This window comes from Hyla sarda, chromosome 5 (assembly GCF_029499605.1).
Source record: "Hyla sarda isolate aHylSar1 chromosome 5, aHylSar1.hap1, whole genome shotgun sequence".
Lineage (NCBI taxonomy): Eukaryota > Metazoa > Chordata > Amphibia > Anura > Hylidae > Hyla > Hyla sarda.
The window spans coordinates 64,331,795-64,350,620 of NC_079193.1; the positions used below are offsets into that span (position 1 = coordinate 64,331,795).

General features: G+C 42.1%; 1 protein-coding gene across 1 annotated transcript in view; it reads right to left on the bottom strand.

The window, feature by feature from the left end:
* DPP6 (dipeptidyl peptidase like 6) overlaps positions 1-8,372 on the bottom strand; it is a 1,248,955-nt gene extending 1,240,583 nt beyond the window's left edge. Inside the window, exon 1 of the mRNA XM_056519599.1 lies at positions 7,766-8,372. Within this exon, the coding sequence (XP_056375574.1) occupies positions 7,766-7,957 (192 nt within the window). The 5' untranslated portion in view covers positions 7,958-8,372. The remainder of the gene's footprint in view (positions 1-7,765) is intronic.
* Between the last annotated feature and the right edge of the window lie 10,454 nt (positions 8,373-18,826).

Sequence of the window (18,826 nt, forward strand, 5' to 3'; positions counted from 1 at the left end):
CCCTTTCCCCAGACCTGAATCCGATTGAGCACATTTGGGACATCAAGTCTCGTTCTATCGACCAACACCACATTGCACCACAGACTGTCCAGGAGTTGGCGGATGCTTTAGTCCAGGTCTGGGAGGACATCTTTCAGGAGACCATCTGCCACCTCATCAGGAGCATGCCCAGGCATTGTAGGGAGGTCATACGGGAAAGTGGAGGACACACACACTACTTAGCCTTTTTAAGGACATTACATTTAATTTGCATCAGCCTATAGGGTGGTTTTTCACTTTGATTTTGAGTGTGACTCCATATCCAGACCTCCATGGGTTGATAAATTTGTTTTCCATCAATAATTTTTGTGTGATTTTGTTGTCAGCACATTCATCTATGTAAAGAAAGTATTTCATACGATTAGTTCATTCATTCAGATATAGGATGTTTTATCTTAGTATTCCCTTTATTTTTTGAGCAGTGTAAGATACGGCTTTGTATTACATTGTTTTAGAAAGCCTGCAGTACATTGAGAAAGGGTCACAGACCCAAAACACATTTGTTTTAAGGCTCATTGGAATAAAAGACATTATCATACCTTGGCTGCATCTTCCTTTTGTCTGAGCGGTTTGGTGCCAAATTATACCACTGTTTTTCCTGTTCCACGGTTGTGGAACACCTATCTGGATACTGCACCCCTCGGCGAGGTGGTCCCTGGATCCGAGTACCGGTCGGCTGCTCCACAATAACGCAGCAAACGCTGGTGAGGTAGTTGTGTCCATATACACAGTACAAAAGGTGAGCACATTTCCACTCAGCATTATTTACATGCATGTTATTCAGACCTGCCAAAACGTACTGCCCCATGAGAAGCTCTGCTGTTTTTGTTTTTGTCTATAGTGCCACATGTTCTCAAGGTAAAAAATTCCTGTAAAGTAACTATGAGAACCTATGATGGGCATATATACTGTACTTATCACAAAAGGTAAGTAATCCGACTAAGACAGTTCCCCCTCTCACTTCCATGATCACTCTAAGATATCCTTAGATAGTAGAGAATTTATTGTGTGTTTTGTGTCTTTTTATTTATTTTTCAACCATTCTAAGAATTCAGCACCCAACAATAATGTCATGAAAGCCAGAAGTATGATTGACATATACAATGACATCCTATTGTAAGCGAAACCTCGACATTGAAGAATATGTTGACATATCCAAAAAGCCGAGCTTATTCAAATATTCATTTGCTTACAGCTGTATGTGAATGTGTTCAACACAAGAATGTGAGGAAATTTACAGAATCAACAATATTTAACCTGTTTATTGCTAAGAAGCAATGTTGACTTTTATGGAAATGCAAACAAAAGCAAAGTAATATTTTCTCTCTCTGGCACCTATACTATTCCTTTATAACAGTCATATAGCATTGAGGATTCTCATCACATATAAGACAACTTATGGATTAGCAATGTTCTATTACTTAACCATGTTGTGGGATAAAATGCAGATTGCCTTGGGGGGTGGTAGTTCTGCCATAGAAGAATGTCCTGATCATAGAATTGTCCACATTTATTCATCTGTAGAAATGTATTTAAAGGGGTACTCCCACCCTAGACATCTTATCCCCTATCCAATGGATAGGGGATAAGATGTCTGATCACGGGGGTCTCGTCGCTGGGGACCCACGCAATGTTGCATTCGGCACCCACCTGTTTCTTCTCCGGAAGCGCTGGAGGGTCTTGGTCGCGACCACGGGATCGGAAGTCCCTGACGTCAGGACTCCGCCCCCGTGTGACGTCACGCCCCATCCCCTAAATGCAAGTCTATGGGAGGGGGATAGGGGATAAGATGTCTAGGGTGGGAGTACCAATTTAATACAGCATACCCCTATAGAACTGGAACAAAGTTCACTTTAGCTCTGTTCCTTGGTACTGAATATCTCCATTTTTGTAGGACCAAGATCTGCTTTAAAAGATTGAACAATATGCACAACTGCAACTATCTACATCTACTGTCTGTTATGGTGGATAAAGTGTTAGAAGCTTTAAAATCTGTCTTGAATCCTCGATATACAACAGACATTTAGAGCTCAATTCATGTAAAGAGGATATGCCCTGAAAATCTAAAGTTGACCATATATTAGTAAACCACTGTCTTGTACTCAATGTTTGGTATTTTAAGACTTTTCTTCTTTGTTTTGGTGGCCATTTTTGTGACAACAGGAAGTGCAGCCATGTTGGTTGTCACCCTGACAACTTATTAGCTTCAAAGTAGTAGTATAAGTATAAGTTATTAAGAAGCTGTGTGAATGATGATAAATAAATATGGCCACACTTTCTGTTGATATATATATATATATATATATATATATATATATATATATATATATATACATATATATATATTTTTTATATGGCCTCCACAAAACCAAAAAAAAATGCTGATATCTGTGCAAGTGAATTAAAGGAAGCCTGTCATCACTTTTATACTGCCTGAACCACAAGTCATCTGGGTGGTCCCGGTGGCTTCTTCCTGCCCCACTAGCCTTGATTGATATCTCTCTATACCAAAATAGAGATGGATCAATTAAGGCCGATAGGGTCAGCCCAAAGGGATTGCCCCAATAAGGCTTTAACGGGCACCTTTTGAACCTAGTTCTAAACTAGGAGAACTGTCCTAACTTCTGGTTTGCCAACATATGGCCAATTTTTATGTTTTGTGTGGCAATTTGTTTTTATTTTATTTTTTCATTTTGTAAAAGTAACATAATCATTTAAAAGGAACCAGCCATCTGTGTAACATTCAGTGTAAGGGTATGTTCACACAGCATAAACAAAAACACGGGTGGACATTGCTCACGTTTGAACAATCTGGCAGGCCCTACGATGTATGTGACTTGGACTGTGGTCATGTCATAGACGTCAATGCATTTCCGAGCGAAATCCACAAATATAATTGACAAGTCTATTCTTTTTGCAGATGCCTAAATTCCACCGTGTGAACAGAGCAGCAGAATCCCACTGAAATCAATGGGACTCTGCTGCACTGGAAAGTCTGTGCGGAATATTCCGGTGGAATTCTGCATGGAGATTCTGCTATTCCCTTAGGATGGCCCTGAGGATGTTGCAAACATTTGCAATTCTTAGGAAATTACGTACATAAAAAAACATGGACTTGAAAGAACAATCCCATAAGGAGAACCTGTCACCCATTTCAGGCTGGCCTAACCATTGGCAAAAAAAAAAAGGACAGGTTCCCTTATTACAGTGATGTATGATTGACTCTCCCTGTTCCACCGCCAGACTTGACTGGTAGATATCATCTTATATAAAAATCTGGAGAGATATATCAGTCAAGGCTGGTGGGGCAAGGAGAAGCCCCAATCCTGGATTATAAACAGATGATAAGGACATGGAGCCCCATTTTTGGCTGATGATGACTTGGAGCACCATTACCTTCAATTGATGACTTAGAGCCCCATTCAATCCCGTGTTGTATCTATGATTCCTTTTGAACAATGTAATGTTTCAGAATCAATGATATATCATTAGAAAAAGGGAACCTTTCCCGGACTTGGTACCCCGGTCCCAGCAAGTGTTGCATGTGGTTTGGTCACTCTGGTTTTGTTCTTCTATCTCCACTTTGTATTATAAATGTAATAACATAAGAATTGAAAATTTGTATTACCTTCTCAGGGCAAATCCTTAAATGGATCTTATCCCCTATCCAAAGGATAAGGCCGCTGGGACCACATGTGATCTTCAGCACGACATCCCCGTTATCCGATGCCGGGTGACTGGTGACCACAGCTGTCATGCCCCCTCCATTCATGTCTATGGGAAGAGGTGTGACGGCAATGTACTAGCTGTCACACCCTGTCCGATGGATATAAATAGAGGGGGCATGGCGTGACATCACGAACACAGAAACTCCAAACTTTCCTGTTCTGAACGTCACTGTCACCGTCACTGTCACCATAAGATCAGACATCTTATCCCCTATCCTTTGGATAGGGGTGAGATGTTTAGGAACAGAGTACCCCTTTAAGTTAGATGGTACCCCTTTAAGTTGTGTTACAGTGTTTCCCTACCAGTGTGCCTTCAGCTGTTGCAAAACTACAACTCCCAGCATGCCCTGACAGCCAAAGGCTGTCAGAGCATGGTGGGAGTTGTAGTTTTGCAACAGCTGGAGGCACACTGTTAGGTAAACACCAGTATATTACATAATGCTTACTAATACAATGTAAACAACCAAACTTTACAATCCCTGATCACCAGTGATTGCCAAAACAACACACAGAGCACAAAAACACAGAGATGAGGGTGAGTCCAAAAACCTTACTCAATATACTATGATATGTACTTTATATTGGCATGGGCACCAATTGTGGGATCAGGAGCGCAAGCTCCCAATCCCAGGCTATTGTGGTCTTTGTCGTCCCCTTTAGTAGTGACTGGTGATTTTCCTTGCGTGACCCAAGAAAACAGCACTAAACTTCCCAAAAACACAGTAAAAACTTCACTGGACAAGTAGGGCAGCTACTGGAACGCTGAATTACTGCATCCTTTTTTTTTTTATCGTAGGTAAGCAGCATTCTTAAAAATCAATAAAAACTTAATCAAAAATAAGATAACTCTTAATCACTTAGCCCTCTGCCCTTGCAAGCTTTATATAAGAAAACGATAAAGAGAGCACAGTATGCAAGTGCCAAACACAGTATAAAAAAAAGGCCATTCTTTCTTTTACTGAGCAGCATTTGGCTGGGTGGATAATGCTGAGCAGTGCACAGTGTCTGGCATGCCTGTTCCTAAATAAATGGCTTTAAATCGGAGAATCCCCCCCCCAAAAAAAAACTAAACACTAAAATAATAATAATAATTTGCATGGCAAATGTATTTTTGTGTTCGCTTCGGAGCCGTACACTATCAAAGGAAAATTCCCCAGACATCTGTCGTCCTGACAAACTAAAAATACGCTCTGAGCTAGATGCATAGGGGCGAAAAAAAAAGTGAGGAAAAATAAAATTCTTAATATGTACATAGACGACGCTTTCCTTTCCGACAGCACCATCTACAGCCCGCTAAAAGTACAATCTACATAATATCTATACAGAGCACGTTCACACTTCTAATATTATCCAGAACAGGCAGAAATCAGCAAACAAGCTAAAGATAAAGTAAGAATCTCTTATATAAAAGGGTCAATTAGAATGTTTTTGGATTTGTTTTCTTATTAACATTTAAAGGGGGTCTCTGCTCGAACTTTATAACGGGGTTCATTTAGTGTATTTGAGTGCTTTTACTTGTTTCTATTGGTCTTGTCAATGTTTAGTCTGGACCCGTCCCGTTTTTCTCCCATCAAAAATACAAACGGACTGAAAAAAATGGACAATAACGGGTGCAAATGGATGTCATCCGTTTGTATCCGTTTGGATCCGTTATTGTTCAGTTATTAAACCAAAAAAAAGTTTTTGTTCTGAGCATGCGCCGAAGTAAAAACACATCAAAAAACAGATTGAAAAAACGGATGCAAATGGCATTAAAGGTTCATCAGTTTTTCATAGACTGCAATGCTAAATTTACTGTATCTGTTTTTCGGAACCGAAACGGGGGGGAAAAAACGGGGACAGACAGCCGTGTGAACGCACCCTTAGGTGGGGGGATAGGTTAGAAGTAAATATGATCACAGAGATATTGTCAAAATACAGAGTTCATGTGTGAGCAATGTGTTTAGAATGTTTTTGTTTGTTTGTTTTTTTCACACATATTGGCCCTGATTTATCAATCTGTCTGAGACAGAAACTGGAGTGATTTTCCCAAGCAACCAATCACGGCTCAGCTTTCATTTTATCAGAGCACCATAAGATATAAAACATGAGCTGTGATTGGTTGCTTGGGAAAATCACTCCAGTTTCTGTCTCAGACAGATTGATAAATCAGGGCCATTGTTTACTAATAAATGAAACTATAACTTACACATACATATAAAGACCACATGAAACTATCCATGTGGCTTTTCAATGTGTGCGTATGTTATAGTGAGAAAAATTAAAATATTAATTAAAGAAAAAAAAAAAAAGATCATAAATTCTGCGCTTCTTTTGTACCCCTCCCTCCCCAAAAAAACTTTCCTAATCAGTGATATTGACGCTAAATGGTACGTTGTAACACGTAGTTAAAGGCTGTTGTAGATTTGGTTAAATTAGGTTATTTTACTAGGTCAACTCAATTTTTCCGGCCATGACAAGTATGAAACATTTAAACAGTGGTCTCAAACTGTGGCCCTCCAGATGTTGCAAAACTTCAACTCTCAGCGTGCCCGGACAGCCAACGGCTGTCCGGGCATGCTGGGAGTTGAAGTTTTGCAACATCTGGAGGGCCACAGTTTGAGACTAGTGATTCAGAACATATTTATAAACAAACTTTAGTCGTTGTTTACACAATATAAGTTACATAATCAAAACAAGGTTTAAAAGTTAACTATATGCACAGGAGGGGATCGAAACAAAGTGTCAGACATTGCTAAAGTTTAAATAACATTATTTTAACTTGTAGGGGGTCATCTAGCTAAGACCCCGACATAGTGGAGGGGTCATGAGACTCAACATTAGGATCTCAATGGGAGTCGCAACAGGATAGGTTACAGATACTATATATGATTTATAGGAGTCGCAACAGGACAGGTTACAAATACTATATATGATTAATAGGAGTCACAACAGATACTATATAAAATTATATGGCCGTGACATAAGGTAGAGCACAGTTACTAGTATCTACTGTTCAGGACCCCAGGATCAGTCATTTCTTATGACATAATATATTAAAGGAGACCCTTCAAGTATAATTGACAGTATACATCTCAGAAGCAATATTGTCAATCATGTATTAACATGGGAATAAGTGCATCGTAATCGTATTGCCGTAGGTCTTCCATAGGTGCATTGTGAAGCCGGCATACACAGTGATAGAGCTATAGAGTAACATCTGGCTTGTGTCAGCTGCAGCGGACTAGTTGTGGATTGCAAATCTGTTTCTGTCTGCTTAACCCTATCAGCAACGGTCTATCCCGATGACAATGCACCAGCATGGTAGGCCTTTGCAAAAGAAAAAGAAAAAACTATGTATTGACAATGATCAATGCATCGCGATTCTGTTTCAATCTTTAGCCCAAACAAAAAAAACAGGGTCGCTGGATGAGTCATTGGTTACTAAGGTAATATGCAAATACTATCTTTGAAATGTCTGACATATCTGGGAGGTAGGGCACATTGGGATTAGTTAGCATTGAATATATTACAGGGATTGATTTTTATTCTCTGCAGTTGTTAGTCAATGCATAGACTAGCTGGAGACATCTCTTTTTAGTAAAGTTTATTTTTCCTCCCCCGGTGGGGCAGGAGGATGGTATGGGACCCGATACTGTTGGGATTGATTAGAGCCGGTAATGATCCGGCAAAAGGATGTTAACCCTCCTAGTGCACCACAAGGGTTAAAGATTGAGCGGTATCATATTTCAGCTCATTCCGCATCAGCAACTGATCAATGAAGTTCACATTAAAAGACGCAATGGACCCGACATCAGTAAAACACAGGCAATTGCAAATCTGACTCGGTTTCCTCAAGAAACCCCCAAGCTCTGAATTAATCATTTAGAAACCCTATCAATGGCATTTAAGGAGGGGGCTGGGCCACTGGGGGTGCCAGACACACAGATCATGAGCAAGAATATACACAACACTTTAAAGGGGAAGGGGGTTTTGAATAATAACAACAAACGTCTTACATCTTCCTCCTCACAGTCATGTCGTGGCTGGTACTGATAAGAGGGTCGGGTTTCTTGCGGTGGGCGTGGGGTCTTCCCAGCATTGTCCTCTTCTGCGTTCTGGCCACCCAAAAGGTGACTTGCCTCAGGTGGCATGGGGAAAGATCTGGAGGTGTTTATCTTCCCAGAGAATCTCTGATACAGCGAAGCCATAAGTCAATCCTTCAGAGGGGGGAAAAAAGTCAATCTAGAAGCGGTCTTTTAACCCTTTTTTTTATTTGAAATCAATGGATAGAGAAGGTAGAAAAAAACAAGCAAACAGGCCCCATCAATGCTGAAGAGAGAAAGTGAAAAAAAAAGCATCCGACAAAGACCTTATATGATGGCAACTAGCATTTAATAAGGAAAAACCACTGGGGCGAACAGCTTCCCAATCACTCTTCAGCCCGAGGTGTCCGATCAATTGGCTGTGGAGGCTGCATGCCAACAGTCCATAGAAGGGCAGAGTGAGAGGCTCAACACATAATTCAGAGCACGTTGCCTCTTTCCCTTCTCCCTTTGTGTATATGGGGAGAGGGAGGGAGGGGGGCCACGAGTATTTTCCTGCTAGGTTTTCACTAATCTTGAAGAGCAACAGCCACCTGATTGAAATGAAGCCGTGGAGTGCAGGAGAGGAGGAGGGTGGGAGGGAGACAGAAGGAAGTAGGAGGGAGGGGGCGTTACACAGAATAACTGCATCCCCACCAGCTCTCTCCGTGGTGCTGAAATCTATTTGCTAATTCTCACTGCATGTCTAGCGCTGGTTAACACTGAAGATGTAACTGAGCTCACTTTTTTCTTTCGTCAGATCATTGTTTGGTTTTTACGTAGGACTGCAGGTGACCGAATTCTCAGGATGCACAAATATAAGGCAGAGTTGGGTGACAAATCCCCCTCTGCTCTGTCTGTACGTGAGTGTTTTCTGTCACCCTCCTCCCTTTCCTGCTCCCTGTTATCCCTCATCTGCTTCTCATTTCTCTATTTGCTTCTCTTTCTTTTCCAAACAAACATGTTGCAGATGAAGTGACTGCGGGAGCAGCTGCATCATCATCAAAAGGCATACAAATAGCACCCACATGGAAAAAGGAATAGAAAGGCTGGGGACACACGCCTGGGAGGCTCTATAGATAGTCGAAATCATATTCACTTCTATGGAAAATCAAAATAAAAAGTTCCGCAATAGAATATGATTGAATGGAAGTCACTGAAATTTGCATCATAGTGAGGGGAAAAAAATCTACAATGACACATCACCATGCTTTCCCGAACTCCCAAATGGCAGACACCTAGTAATGCAGACACCTACGAACAGCGTCACTTCTACCCACCATTCAGAATTCAGGATAAGTTGGGTGGGTAACAATAGCTGTACTGGTGGGAAGATTAGTATAGTATAGGTTGAACTTTTAGATAATGTAGTATAAGTTAATCTTTTTGGAGTCTGGTCTTTTTATTTTTGCCTTGTGAACTATGTATTAGTACATTAGCTGAAAACAGAGGTGGGCAATGTAGAGACAAATATTGTTGGGCACTGTCGCTAATCAGTCTTAGAAAGTATACTGTATGCTATGGTTGCTAAATATTTTCAGAGATATGGTGGTGTTCAGTCTTTAATAGTCCATCATGCATATATCCAATCAATAGAAGTAAGGAGATGGCAACTCACCCAATCTTCATAGTATCTTCTTTATTTCTCAATGATACTTTCATAGTTACAGGGAGGAGACAGACAGGGGGTACAGAAGAAATTAGGCTACAACAGCCATTTCGCACTAGTTGTGCTTCATTGAGCCTCTCTGGAGGAGATATGAGGCTACAGCAGCTGTTTTGCACTAGTTGTACTTTATTGGGCCTCTCCGGAGGAGAAATGAGCCTATATCAGCCATTTCGCACTAGTTGTGCTTCATCAGGCATCTCCGGAGGAGAAATGAGCCTATAGCAGCCGTTTCACACTAGTTGTACTTCATCAGGCCTCTCCGGAGGAGATATGAGGCTACAGCAGCTGTTTCGCACTAGTTGCACTCTATTGGGCCTCTTCAGAGGAGAAAAGAGCCTATAGCAGCCCTTTCGCATTAGTTGTGCTTCATCTGGCCTCTCTGGGGGAGAAATTAGCCTATAGCAGCCATTTTGCACTAGTTGTGCTTCATCAGGCTTCTCCAGGGGAAGAAATGAGGCTACAGCAGCCCTTTCACACTAGTTGTGCTTCATCTGGCCTCTCCGGAGGAGAAATGAGGATACAGCAGCTGTTTTGCACTAGTTGTGCTTCATTGGGCCTATTCGACGGAGAGGCCCGATGAAGCACAGCTAGTGCGAAACAGCTGCTGCAGCCTCATTTCTTCTGTAGAGGTTGGCGATGTGTTGATCACTATCATATAGCCGACTGTCTCATGTAGAGCGTGAAGTATGCACCTTTTCTCTAATTTAGATAAAGTTGAAAACTGCAGCACAACCCAACTATAACTTCTCTCTCTTTCCTTACTTCTACTTTGATGGCACAGATATCAGGTTATTATATACAAGGCTGCTTCTTGTCCACCCAATAAGGTGATGCTTTGCTTGGATAAGACCCAATAAAGCATTGATGCTTTGCTTGGATAAGACATTTTGGAAAAACTGAAGTAAAGGAAGGCAGTGGGTGGGATCACAGTGTATTTCCAAAGATAAGATCATGGGACTGTAGCTGCTGTGTAATATATACTAGTAGAGGTATTGTATAGATCTTCCCAGTATGGGGCATACATCGATGAGAAAATAGTTGCCTGGGTAGAATAGCAGAGACTGGCATCTGGTGCCAAAAGAAGGAGAGTCACCCGGTGTGCAAAAAGAAATAACGCCAAGGTTCCTGGGAGCTGTAACATAGACCTGACAAAAGGTTTATAGCAGCTGTAAGCAAGTGCCAGTAGGTTGTAGTTCAGTTTGGGACTAGTTGCCCACAGACAGAGCCAAAAACTGCGCACCCACTTGGTTTGTCCAAGCCTGGAAAATATGGGGGGGGGGGGTAACTATGGGAGCATCTGATTGTTACGATTATTTAGTGGGCTTTACAATGTAGATGAGAAGTTTTGGTTTAAATAATCTGATAGCTGATCTTCATCAAGATAAAGAAAGATAAAATCTACAGGAAAGATGTCACCAGTGGGTCACTGGAATTTTGGGTATTTTGAAGGCTGTTTCTGGTCAGGAATGTATTCTTCTGTATGTTGTGTAGTAGTACTATCCATCCTACATCTGTGTATAATTGAGGCTGCATTCTCCTGTATGTTCTCTAGTAATATCCCTTCTATGACTGTATTTAAACAAAATTGCATTCTCCTGTATGTTCTGTAGCAATATCAATCCTATGACTGTGTATGATTAAGGCTGCATTCTCTTGTATGTTTTGTAATAATATCCAACTTATGACTGTGTATGATCAAGGCTGCTTTCTCTTGTATGTTCTGTAGTGCCGCATCCAGGTGAAGTGTCTTTTAAGATTTTAAAAACAGCCCCAATGATTTACAAACCATTCATCCCATGATCCTTTGCACCAATAGGTTGCCCCCCCCCCCCCCCGTGTTAACACATACATGTTGTATGTGACAGCCTGTGTTCTAGTAGTGAAGTGAGAGACTGGTGCACTAGTGACATTATGACCATGTCAGCATTATACTGACAGAATACACTACAGATGGCCTCTGCTTGGAAGGAGCAGAAAATCTATATCTCCAATTCCTGCAGAATTATTGTACTTTATATTAATTTTTGGGATTCACATTAAGAATTTTGGTTAGGTTTTTGAGGAAAACACAGTGACCAGACATTTGTCGCTAGTCAAAGGAAGAATAGAAAGTTTTCTTTATGCAGCGGGGCATATATAGTAATACTAATAAATGTTTCTTGCTACAAATTTTTTTTCAAATAGAGAAAATGGAATCCAGCTTGGCAGAGTTGTATAGAATACAGATTTATTCCAAAACTGACAGAAACAGACAGGATACTGGACAGAAAATGATGTTTCTTATTTCTGTACGACTAAGGGTGTGCTGCACCTAAAACACATTATTTCCTGTCCAGTATCCTGTCTGTTTATGTTGGTCTTGGAATACATTTGTATTCTATGCAACTTTTCCAAGCTACACTTTGTTTTCTCTATTTATGGTTCCAATTGTTGTCCTGCACTTTGTCCTGTGGCCAGTCAGAGGAGGGTAAGCTGGTGTACTGCATGTTTACATTTTTTTATGCACCAAAAAGAAAAAGATAACAATTTCAAATATAACATAACATTAGTAAATGGGGCTCTATTTTGACATTTTTACAGCCAAAAGATCCAGAGCAAACCTGACGGTGATGAAAAACCAGTATTCCCATAAAACAAACCTCCATCTCTATCATTGTACCACAACCTTTAAATCTATCAAGACCGAAAAAACATTGAGGACACATTTATAGAAAGTACATTCAAAACTAAACAGCAGATGATGGCTGAACATTATATATGTATATTATACAGTATATTTCTATATCATTTATTATTTATGGTCCTATGTCATTATGTTTTTCTTACATAACAATTTTCCATTTGGTCTGTGCAACAGTTTCCCTTCCAATACACTGTTGGTCATCTAATATCAGCTCAGGTGACAGGTCAGGAGACATAATATAATTATTAATATTCTTTGAAATGGAAATATAATATACAACATTAATAGATTTCGCAAAACTGTAGTTATTTGGTGTTGAATCAGAATACAAGGTGGATATGTGAATGATAATGATACTTCCTGGAACATATAATAGAAAGCTCTGCATGGTGCTGCTGCTTCCACTTACTGCAATGCCCTATATTCAATAGATCAGGGATTGATTTTGGCAGGAATACATAGAACTACATAGGATTAGCCCCTGTATTTCCCGTATGCCTGTGCATCAATTTATTTTCATAGGATATGGCACAAGCTGGATAAAATTCATCTGTGATTAAAATTATCACTACAAAAATACAACAAAGTTAATCGACCCATACCGGGTTTAAATGGATGGATACGGATTTTTTTTTACTCTATAAGTTTCATGCCATTTTCCATTTACCTTTTTCTCTAATGAGATAGTGCTGTCCCAACCTGCCTATGGCTCATCAGGACTGAACAAGTGGGGCTGTTATTATGTGTCTATGACCAAGGCTCTGCCTTGTGCAAAAGGTCTTAGGAACATTAAAGGGGTACTCAAATGGAAGGGTAGAAGGCTCTCTGCTATAAAAAAAAAATAAAAAGAGAAAAAAAAAAAGCTGTACATACCCTCTCAATACCTCCAGTAACATTGTTTCTGGTCTCTGGTGCTTTTCTGTTCCCGGGTGCTGGGAGTCAATGGCCCTCATTTACTTAGAAAATCGGGTTGTAAGTCTATGTTGCTTTCTTACCCGACTGCTTTTTTCCCCTGGTATTTATTATTATGTCGCATCCTGTTTGTCGCACGTGGGTTTTGTAGGTTTTGGTTTCCAACTCCTCTGAGTTGTCGGGAAAAAATCCACAAAACTTCAACAAATTCGGGTTGGAAACCTTTATAAATACGTGGGAAAGCTCAGAAATGTCGGGTTACGCCCCTTTTTCGGGTTTGGGAGAATCCACATCTTGTCCGTCGGGAAAAAATGTTGCATCGTGTCACAGACTGGCGCACGATGTCTGCGACATGTCGCAGACAAAGATGCGCCAAAAAAAAAAATGACAAAACAAGTCGGGTTTAGAATAGTAAATGAGGGCCATTATGTCAGTTGCTGTTCAGCCAATCCCTGGCCGCATTAGTGTCTCACCTCAGTCAGTGATAGACTAGGCGGCACTGTGACGTATTGGGCCCCAGCTCTAGTATGAGCACCGTGTCTGAGACCGTCGCTGGGCCCAGTATCCCAATATGTCATTTGCCACTCAGCCATGGACTGGCTGAGGTTGGACACTGCGATGGTCAGTGATTGGCTGAGTCACAAGTTACATATTTACCCTCAGCCCCCAGCAGAGGAGAGCCCTGGAGACGAGGAGCAGCATTTCTGGAGGCAAAGATGGAGTGCAGACGGTAGTACTGCTTGTTTTTTTATATAGCAGATAGCACACCCCAACCACTAACCCCCCTTCTCCTTCTAAGTCACCCCACCCTCTCCCCTCAGTCCCTTTCTGGTAGATAACCCCATTAAGTGGTCGCTTATCGCATGGGCAGGTTTTAAGTGCAATAAGGCAACTGAAGTTTTCTGTAGCAAAGTAAGGAAAAATAAACAATACATTTTGGGTAAAGTATGGCAAAATACTTGCATAAAAAGATTTGCACCTGTTTTATGAATACACCCAAAGTTTTTAATAGATAATAAGGAAAATAACGGCAGTAACTATGGCAGGTAGTAAAATCGAGTTTTACAGAATAAAGGAAACGCAACTAATATATTTCCAATCATTTATTAAAATTATTATATCAAAAATAGTAACAGTAGAGTAAAAAGAACTCCTTAATACATAGATTTCAAATGATGTCTAAAATTGACACCTGATTTAGTAACCCTAAGGGTGCGTTCCCACAGGGCGTATAGGCAGCGCATTTGACGCTGCGCAAAATTTACGGCAGCAGCGGGAAATACGCTGCGTATTCCTCACTCACTATACACACAGGGCTTTCCGGTGGCAGCCCTATGTGTGCAGTGAGTTTTGGAGGCGGAGCTATGTGTCGGCATGACTGTAACGCGCGGCTCCGCCTCCAAAACTCACTACACACATAGGACTGCCGCCGGAAAGCCCTGTGTGTATAGTGAGCGAGGAATACGCAGCGTATTTCCCGCTGCTGCCGTAAATTTTGCGCAGCGTCAAATACGCTGCGTATAGGCCCTGTGGGAAAGCACCCTTAAACTGCTTAACTACCTGTCAACCATTCACAAGTATCTGCTTGTTTTTGGGCCAACTATAGAGATAAAAAGCACGCTACTCTCTCCCTTTGGGTATTTTTCATATGTGTCAGAATCATTGCAGAAATGTTTGTCCTACTTATCTCAGTAGAGTCTGTAGATATCCATGTGTGTGCTGCAGAAACATCAACCCTGAGACGTATGGAATGAGTTTTCAGTTGCAGAACTTTCTACAGAATATATATGTTGTGTAAACATACCCTAAGAATACCTGGATACATGAGTCCCAGTGTGAACAAGCAGCAGTGTGGAAGTGACTAAGGATTCAGTGACTTTCCATTAAAAGGAACCTGTCAACAGAAACTAAAGTAAAAATCTCACCTAAAATTGTCCTGTGAAACTGCACACAAAATGCACTAGGGCTTTAAAAGCCTATTCTAGGCATACCTGTATAGATAAATCAGGCTGCTGTATACAGTGGTCCCTCAACATACGATGGTAATCCGTTCCAAACCTACCATCGTTTGTTGAGGGATCCGTGCAATGTAAAGTATAGGACAGGGGTCTACAACTTGCGGACCTCCAGATGTTGCAAAACTACAACACCCAGCATGCCCGGACAGCCAACGGCTGTCCGGCATGCTGGGTGTTGTAGTTTTGCAACATCTGGAGGTCCGCAGGTTGAAGACCACTGTTAGAGGAAGTTGTACTCACCTGCCCCCGCCGCTCCGGACCGTCACCGCTCGTCACCGCTGCCCTGGATGTCACCGTCCATCGCTGTCGCCGCGTCCCCGGGGTGTCCCCGACACTCCGGCAAGGCCTCTGCTTCCCCGGCATCCGCGCTCTCCGTCACCGCCATCACATTGTTACGCACGCCGCTCCTATAGGATGACGGGACGGCGTGCGCAGCGACGTGATGACGACGATGGAGAGCGCCAACGATGCAGGTGATCCCGAAGATGACGCGCCGGAGCCCTGAGGACAGGTAAGTGATCCTCAGCGGACCACATGGGGCACTGTAAATGTCTATCCAGTGGCAGCTGAAGCAGTCTGCGCTGCCGGATATCCGTTTATGCGATGGCCCTGACATAAAAAAGCATCGTATGTTGATGCTGCCTTCAACATGCGATGACTTCTGAGAGGCCATCGCATGTTGAAATGATCGTATGTCGGGGCCATTGTAGGTCGAGGGGTCACTGTGCTTACAGAAAACTCCTTTATAATACCTTAACGGATTTATGGCGACAGTTGGAGAGGTGGGCCTGGGGCCTGCTTACATCGCACAGTTGATTGACACACACAGGGCTCTCCTGCCGCAGTGACCCTGTGTAGTTATTCTGCATTCGTGCTGTCTATCAACCACAGCATGAAGAGGCCCCAGAGCATAGCGGACCCTACATTGGAGGCATCATAGAGGCTAGACTTCACCAATTAGCTTAGTGACGGCTGGAAAGGCTCACATAATGTTGTGATTATTAGTTCATTACTTAAGTTTAAAGGGGTATTCCAGGAATAAAAAAACAGGCCTTTTTTCCTTTAAAGACAGCGCCCTCCTTGTCTCCAGTTTGGGTGTGATTCTGCAGCTCAGTTCCATTGAAGTGAATGGAGCCAAGTTGTAATACCACACCCAAAGTGGAGACAATGAGGGCGCGGTCTTAGAAAGAAAAAAAAAAAGTTTTTTGATTCCTGAAAAACCCCTTTAAGTGGGGTCTGGATGCTTTTCTTGAAAAATACTGTATAGTTGTCATGATAGGTAGAAATCAGTAAAGACCTAGACTGAAAAGTTCCATCACTGGGAGGTATAAATGCCAGCACCACAGACCATTGGCCCGGAGCTCACATATCCTGATAGGCTAAGCCAGCCATCTCCCAATGTGACGAGCGGCCCTGCACGGTGCAGGGTCAGTAATCAGAACAATGTGAGATGCCGCTGGCGGCCCCTAGTGAGGAGAAGAGGTGACGGTGGAACCTGGTCAGGTACGTTTTTAAAAAGTAGTATCGGAATATTACAATATTACAAGTTAGATGTACTAGATTTTATGGGGGTGGGTCGTTGATAATGAAATTTTACTCGGATTGCCATAATTGGAAAATAATATTTTTTTTCTAATATTGGGCAATTGACAACCATCTCATAGGATGTGTTTCCTTCCTCTCGGTAGGTAAATATTTCGGACTAAATAGACCTATGTGTCTTATAAATAATATTTATAATATATGATAAAATCATAACATGTATTTATAAATATCTTATACTACATCTATAACCTTATGATCACAAACTTAAAAGTATTTTAATCCTAATTTAGAAGAAGACGTATAGACTTTGTAGCTACGGGCTCCCACCACCATTTTTGAGCATGCACCCATACAGCAGGGCATTGTTTTATGTGACCGACTGAGCTGATTTATTGTACATACAGATGTTACTGGCTCCAGATTATCATCTGTCATCTGCTTTGTGTGCTGGAAATGCGGCAGCACCTGGTGTGTGGGAGACAGAGCACCAATGTCATCAAGCAGCCCAGATCACAGCATGTGCCATAGCTTGTGCTACATAAAGGTCTGTAACAAAGCTAGACAATATTTCCATAGCAGCAGAAATGTCTTGTCATTTCATGTTCCAGTTTAGTTGTGCCTGTTTATTTCATATGCAGTATCACTTAAGATAAAAGCTAGTGATAGAAAAAGTAATCTAAGAGTAATCGTACAGTAGTAGGAAAATTGTATGTACACATTTCATAACCCAATGTAACCATACACTGAAACCTTAAAACTTGTCAGTGCTCTAATCCGGCACCTAGCACTCGGGGCACATGACCAAGCAGAATCCCATTAGGTACATCCAGTAGTTATAGTTGAAGCAAATATTAATAACAATAGCATGAATTTTCTAAAAATAAAAATAATATGTTTTTTCTGTAAAAAAAATGAAATCCACTTCAGATGGTAAAATCCCTGACTCATTATGGACCCCTATTTAAATAGACTTCACACTCTCAACATAAATCTATAGCATAAGTAAATGTTATAAACTTTGCAAGGTGTAAATAGAGAAAAAAGTCTATTTATCTACATTCGATACACTTTGTTTTGTTTCCCATGCCTCCTAAGCTGATTATTTACTCTAAATGACTGTGAACTTTCTGAGGGATCAGGTGACATGCTGCTCCTTTAACTCCTTGGGGACGAAGGGCGTATGCATACGCCCTCGCATCCCGTCACTTAAGGACGGAGGGCGTGTCCATACGCCCTCCGTATTTCCGATCACTGCAGCTCGCCGGGTGGTGATCGGACTGGGATGACTGCTGATATCTATCAGCAGGCATCCCGTGGCAATGCCTAGGGGAATCCTGAGACCATGTCGGTGATCGCCGCAAATCGCAGGTCAATTCAGACCTGCGATTTGCCACGATCCGGGCCAATCGGGTCACTGCTGACCATATCGCCCGGAAAATAAGAATTATCAAAGCTGTCAGAGCCAGCTCCGACCATCCTAAAGGATAGGAGCGAAGTGGCCGGTCAGGCTGACCATCAATGGCAGGAGGGAGGCAGGAGGGGTTAGAGTTCATTTCCCCCGCTCTGCTCACCGATCAAAGTCGGGGAAGAGCGGGGGAAGCACGGACGGCGAGGGGGGAACACGGGTATCAAGGGGGGAACATGGCCGGCTTACCCGGAGCAGCGGCGGCAGCAGGAGGAGCGGTGGCCGGAAAGTGCGCGTGGAGAAGGCTGCAGTGAAGATCGCAGTAAGTGATCTTCACTGTGGCCTTCTAAAAGCTGCAAAACTACAACTCCCAGCATGCCCACACAGCCGAAGGCTGTCTGGGAATGCTGGGAGTTGTAGTTTTGCAACATCTTGAGGTTCACAGTTTGGAGACCACTGTGTAGTGGTCTCTAAACTATGGTCCTCCAGATGTTGCAAAACTACAACTTTCAGCATGCACTGACTGTCTGGGCATGCTGGGAGTTGTAGTTTTGCAACATCTGATGTGGCATAGTTTGGAGACCACTATACAGTGGTTTCCAAACTGTAGCCCTCCAGATGTTGCAAAAGTACAATTCCCAGCATGGCCAGACAGTCAGGGATGCTGGGCATGTAGTTCTGCAATATCTGGACCTTCATATGTTGCAGAACTACAACTCCCAGCATGCCTGGACAGTCTGGGCATGCTTGGAGTTGTAGTTTT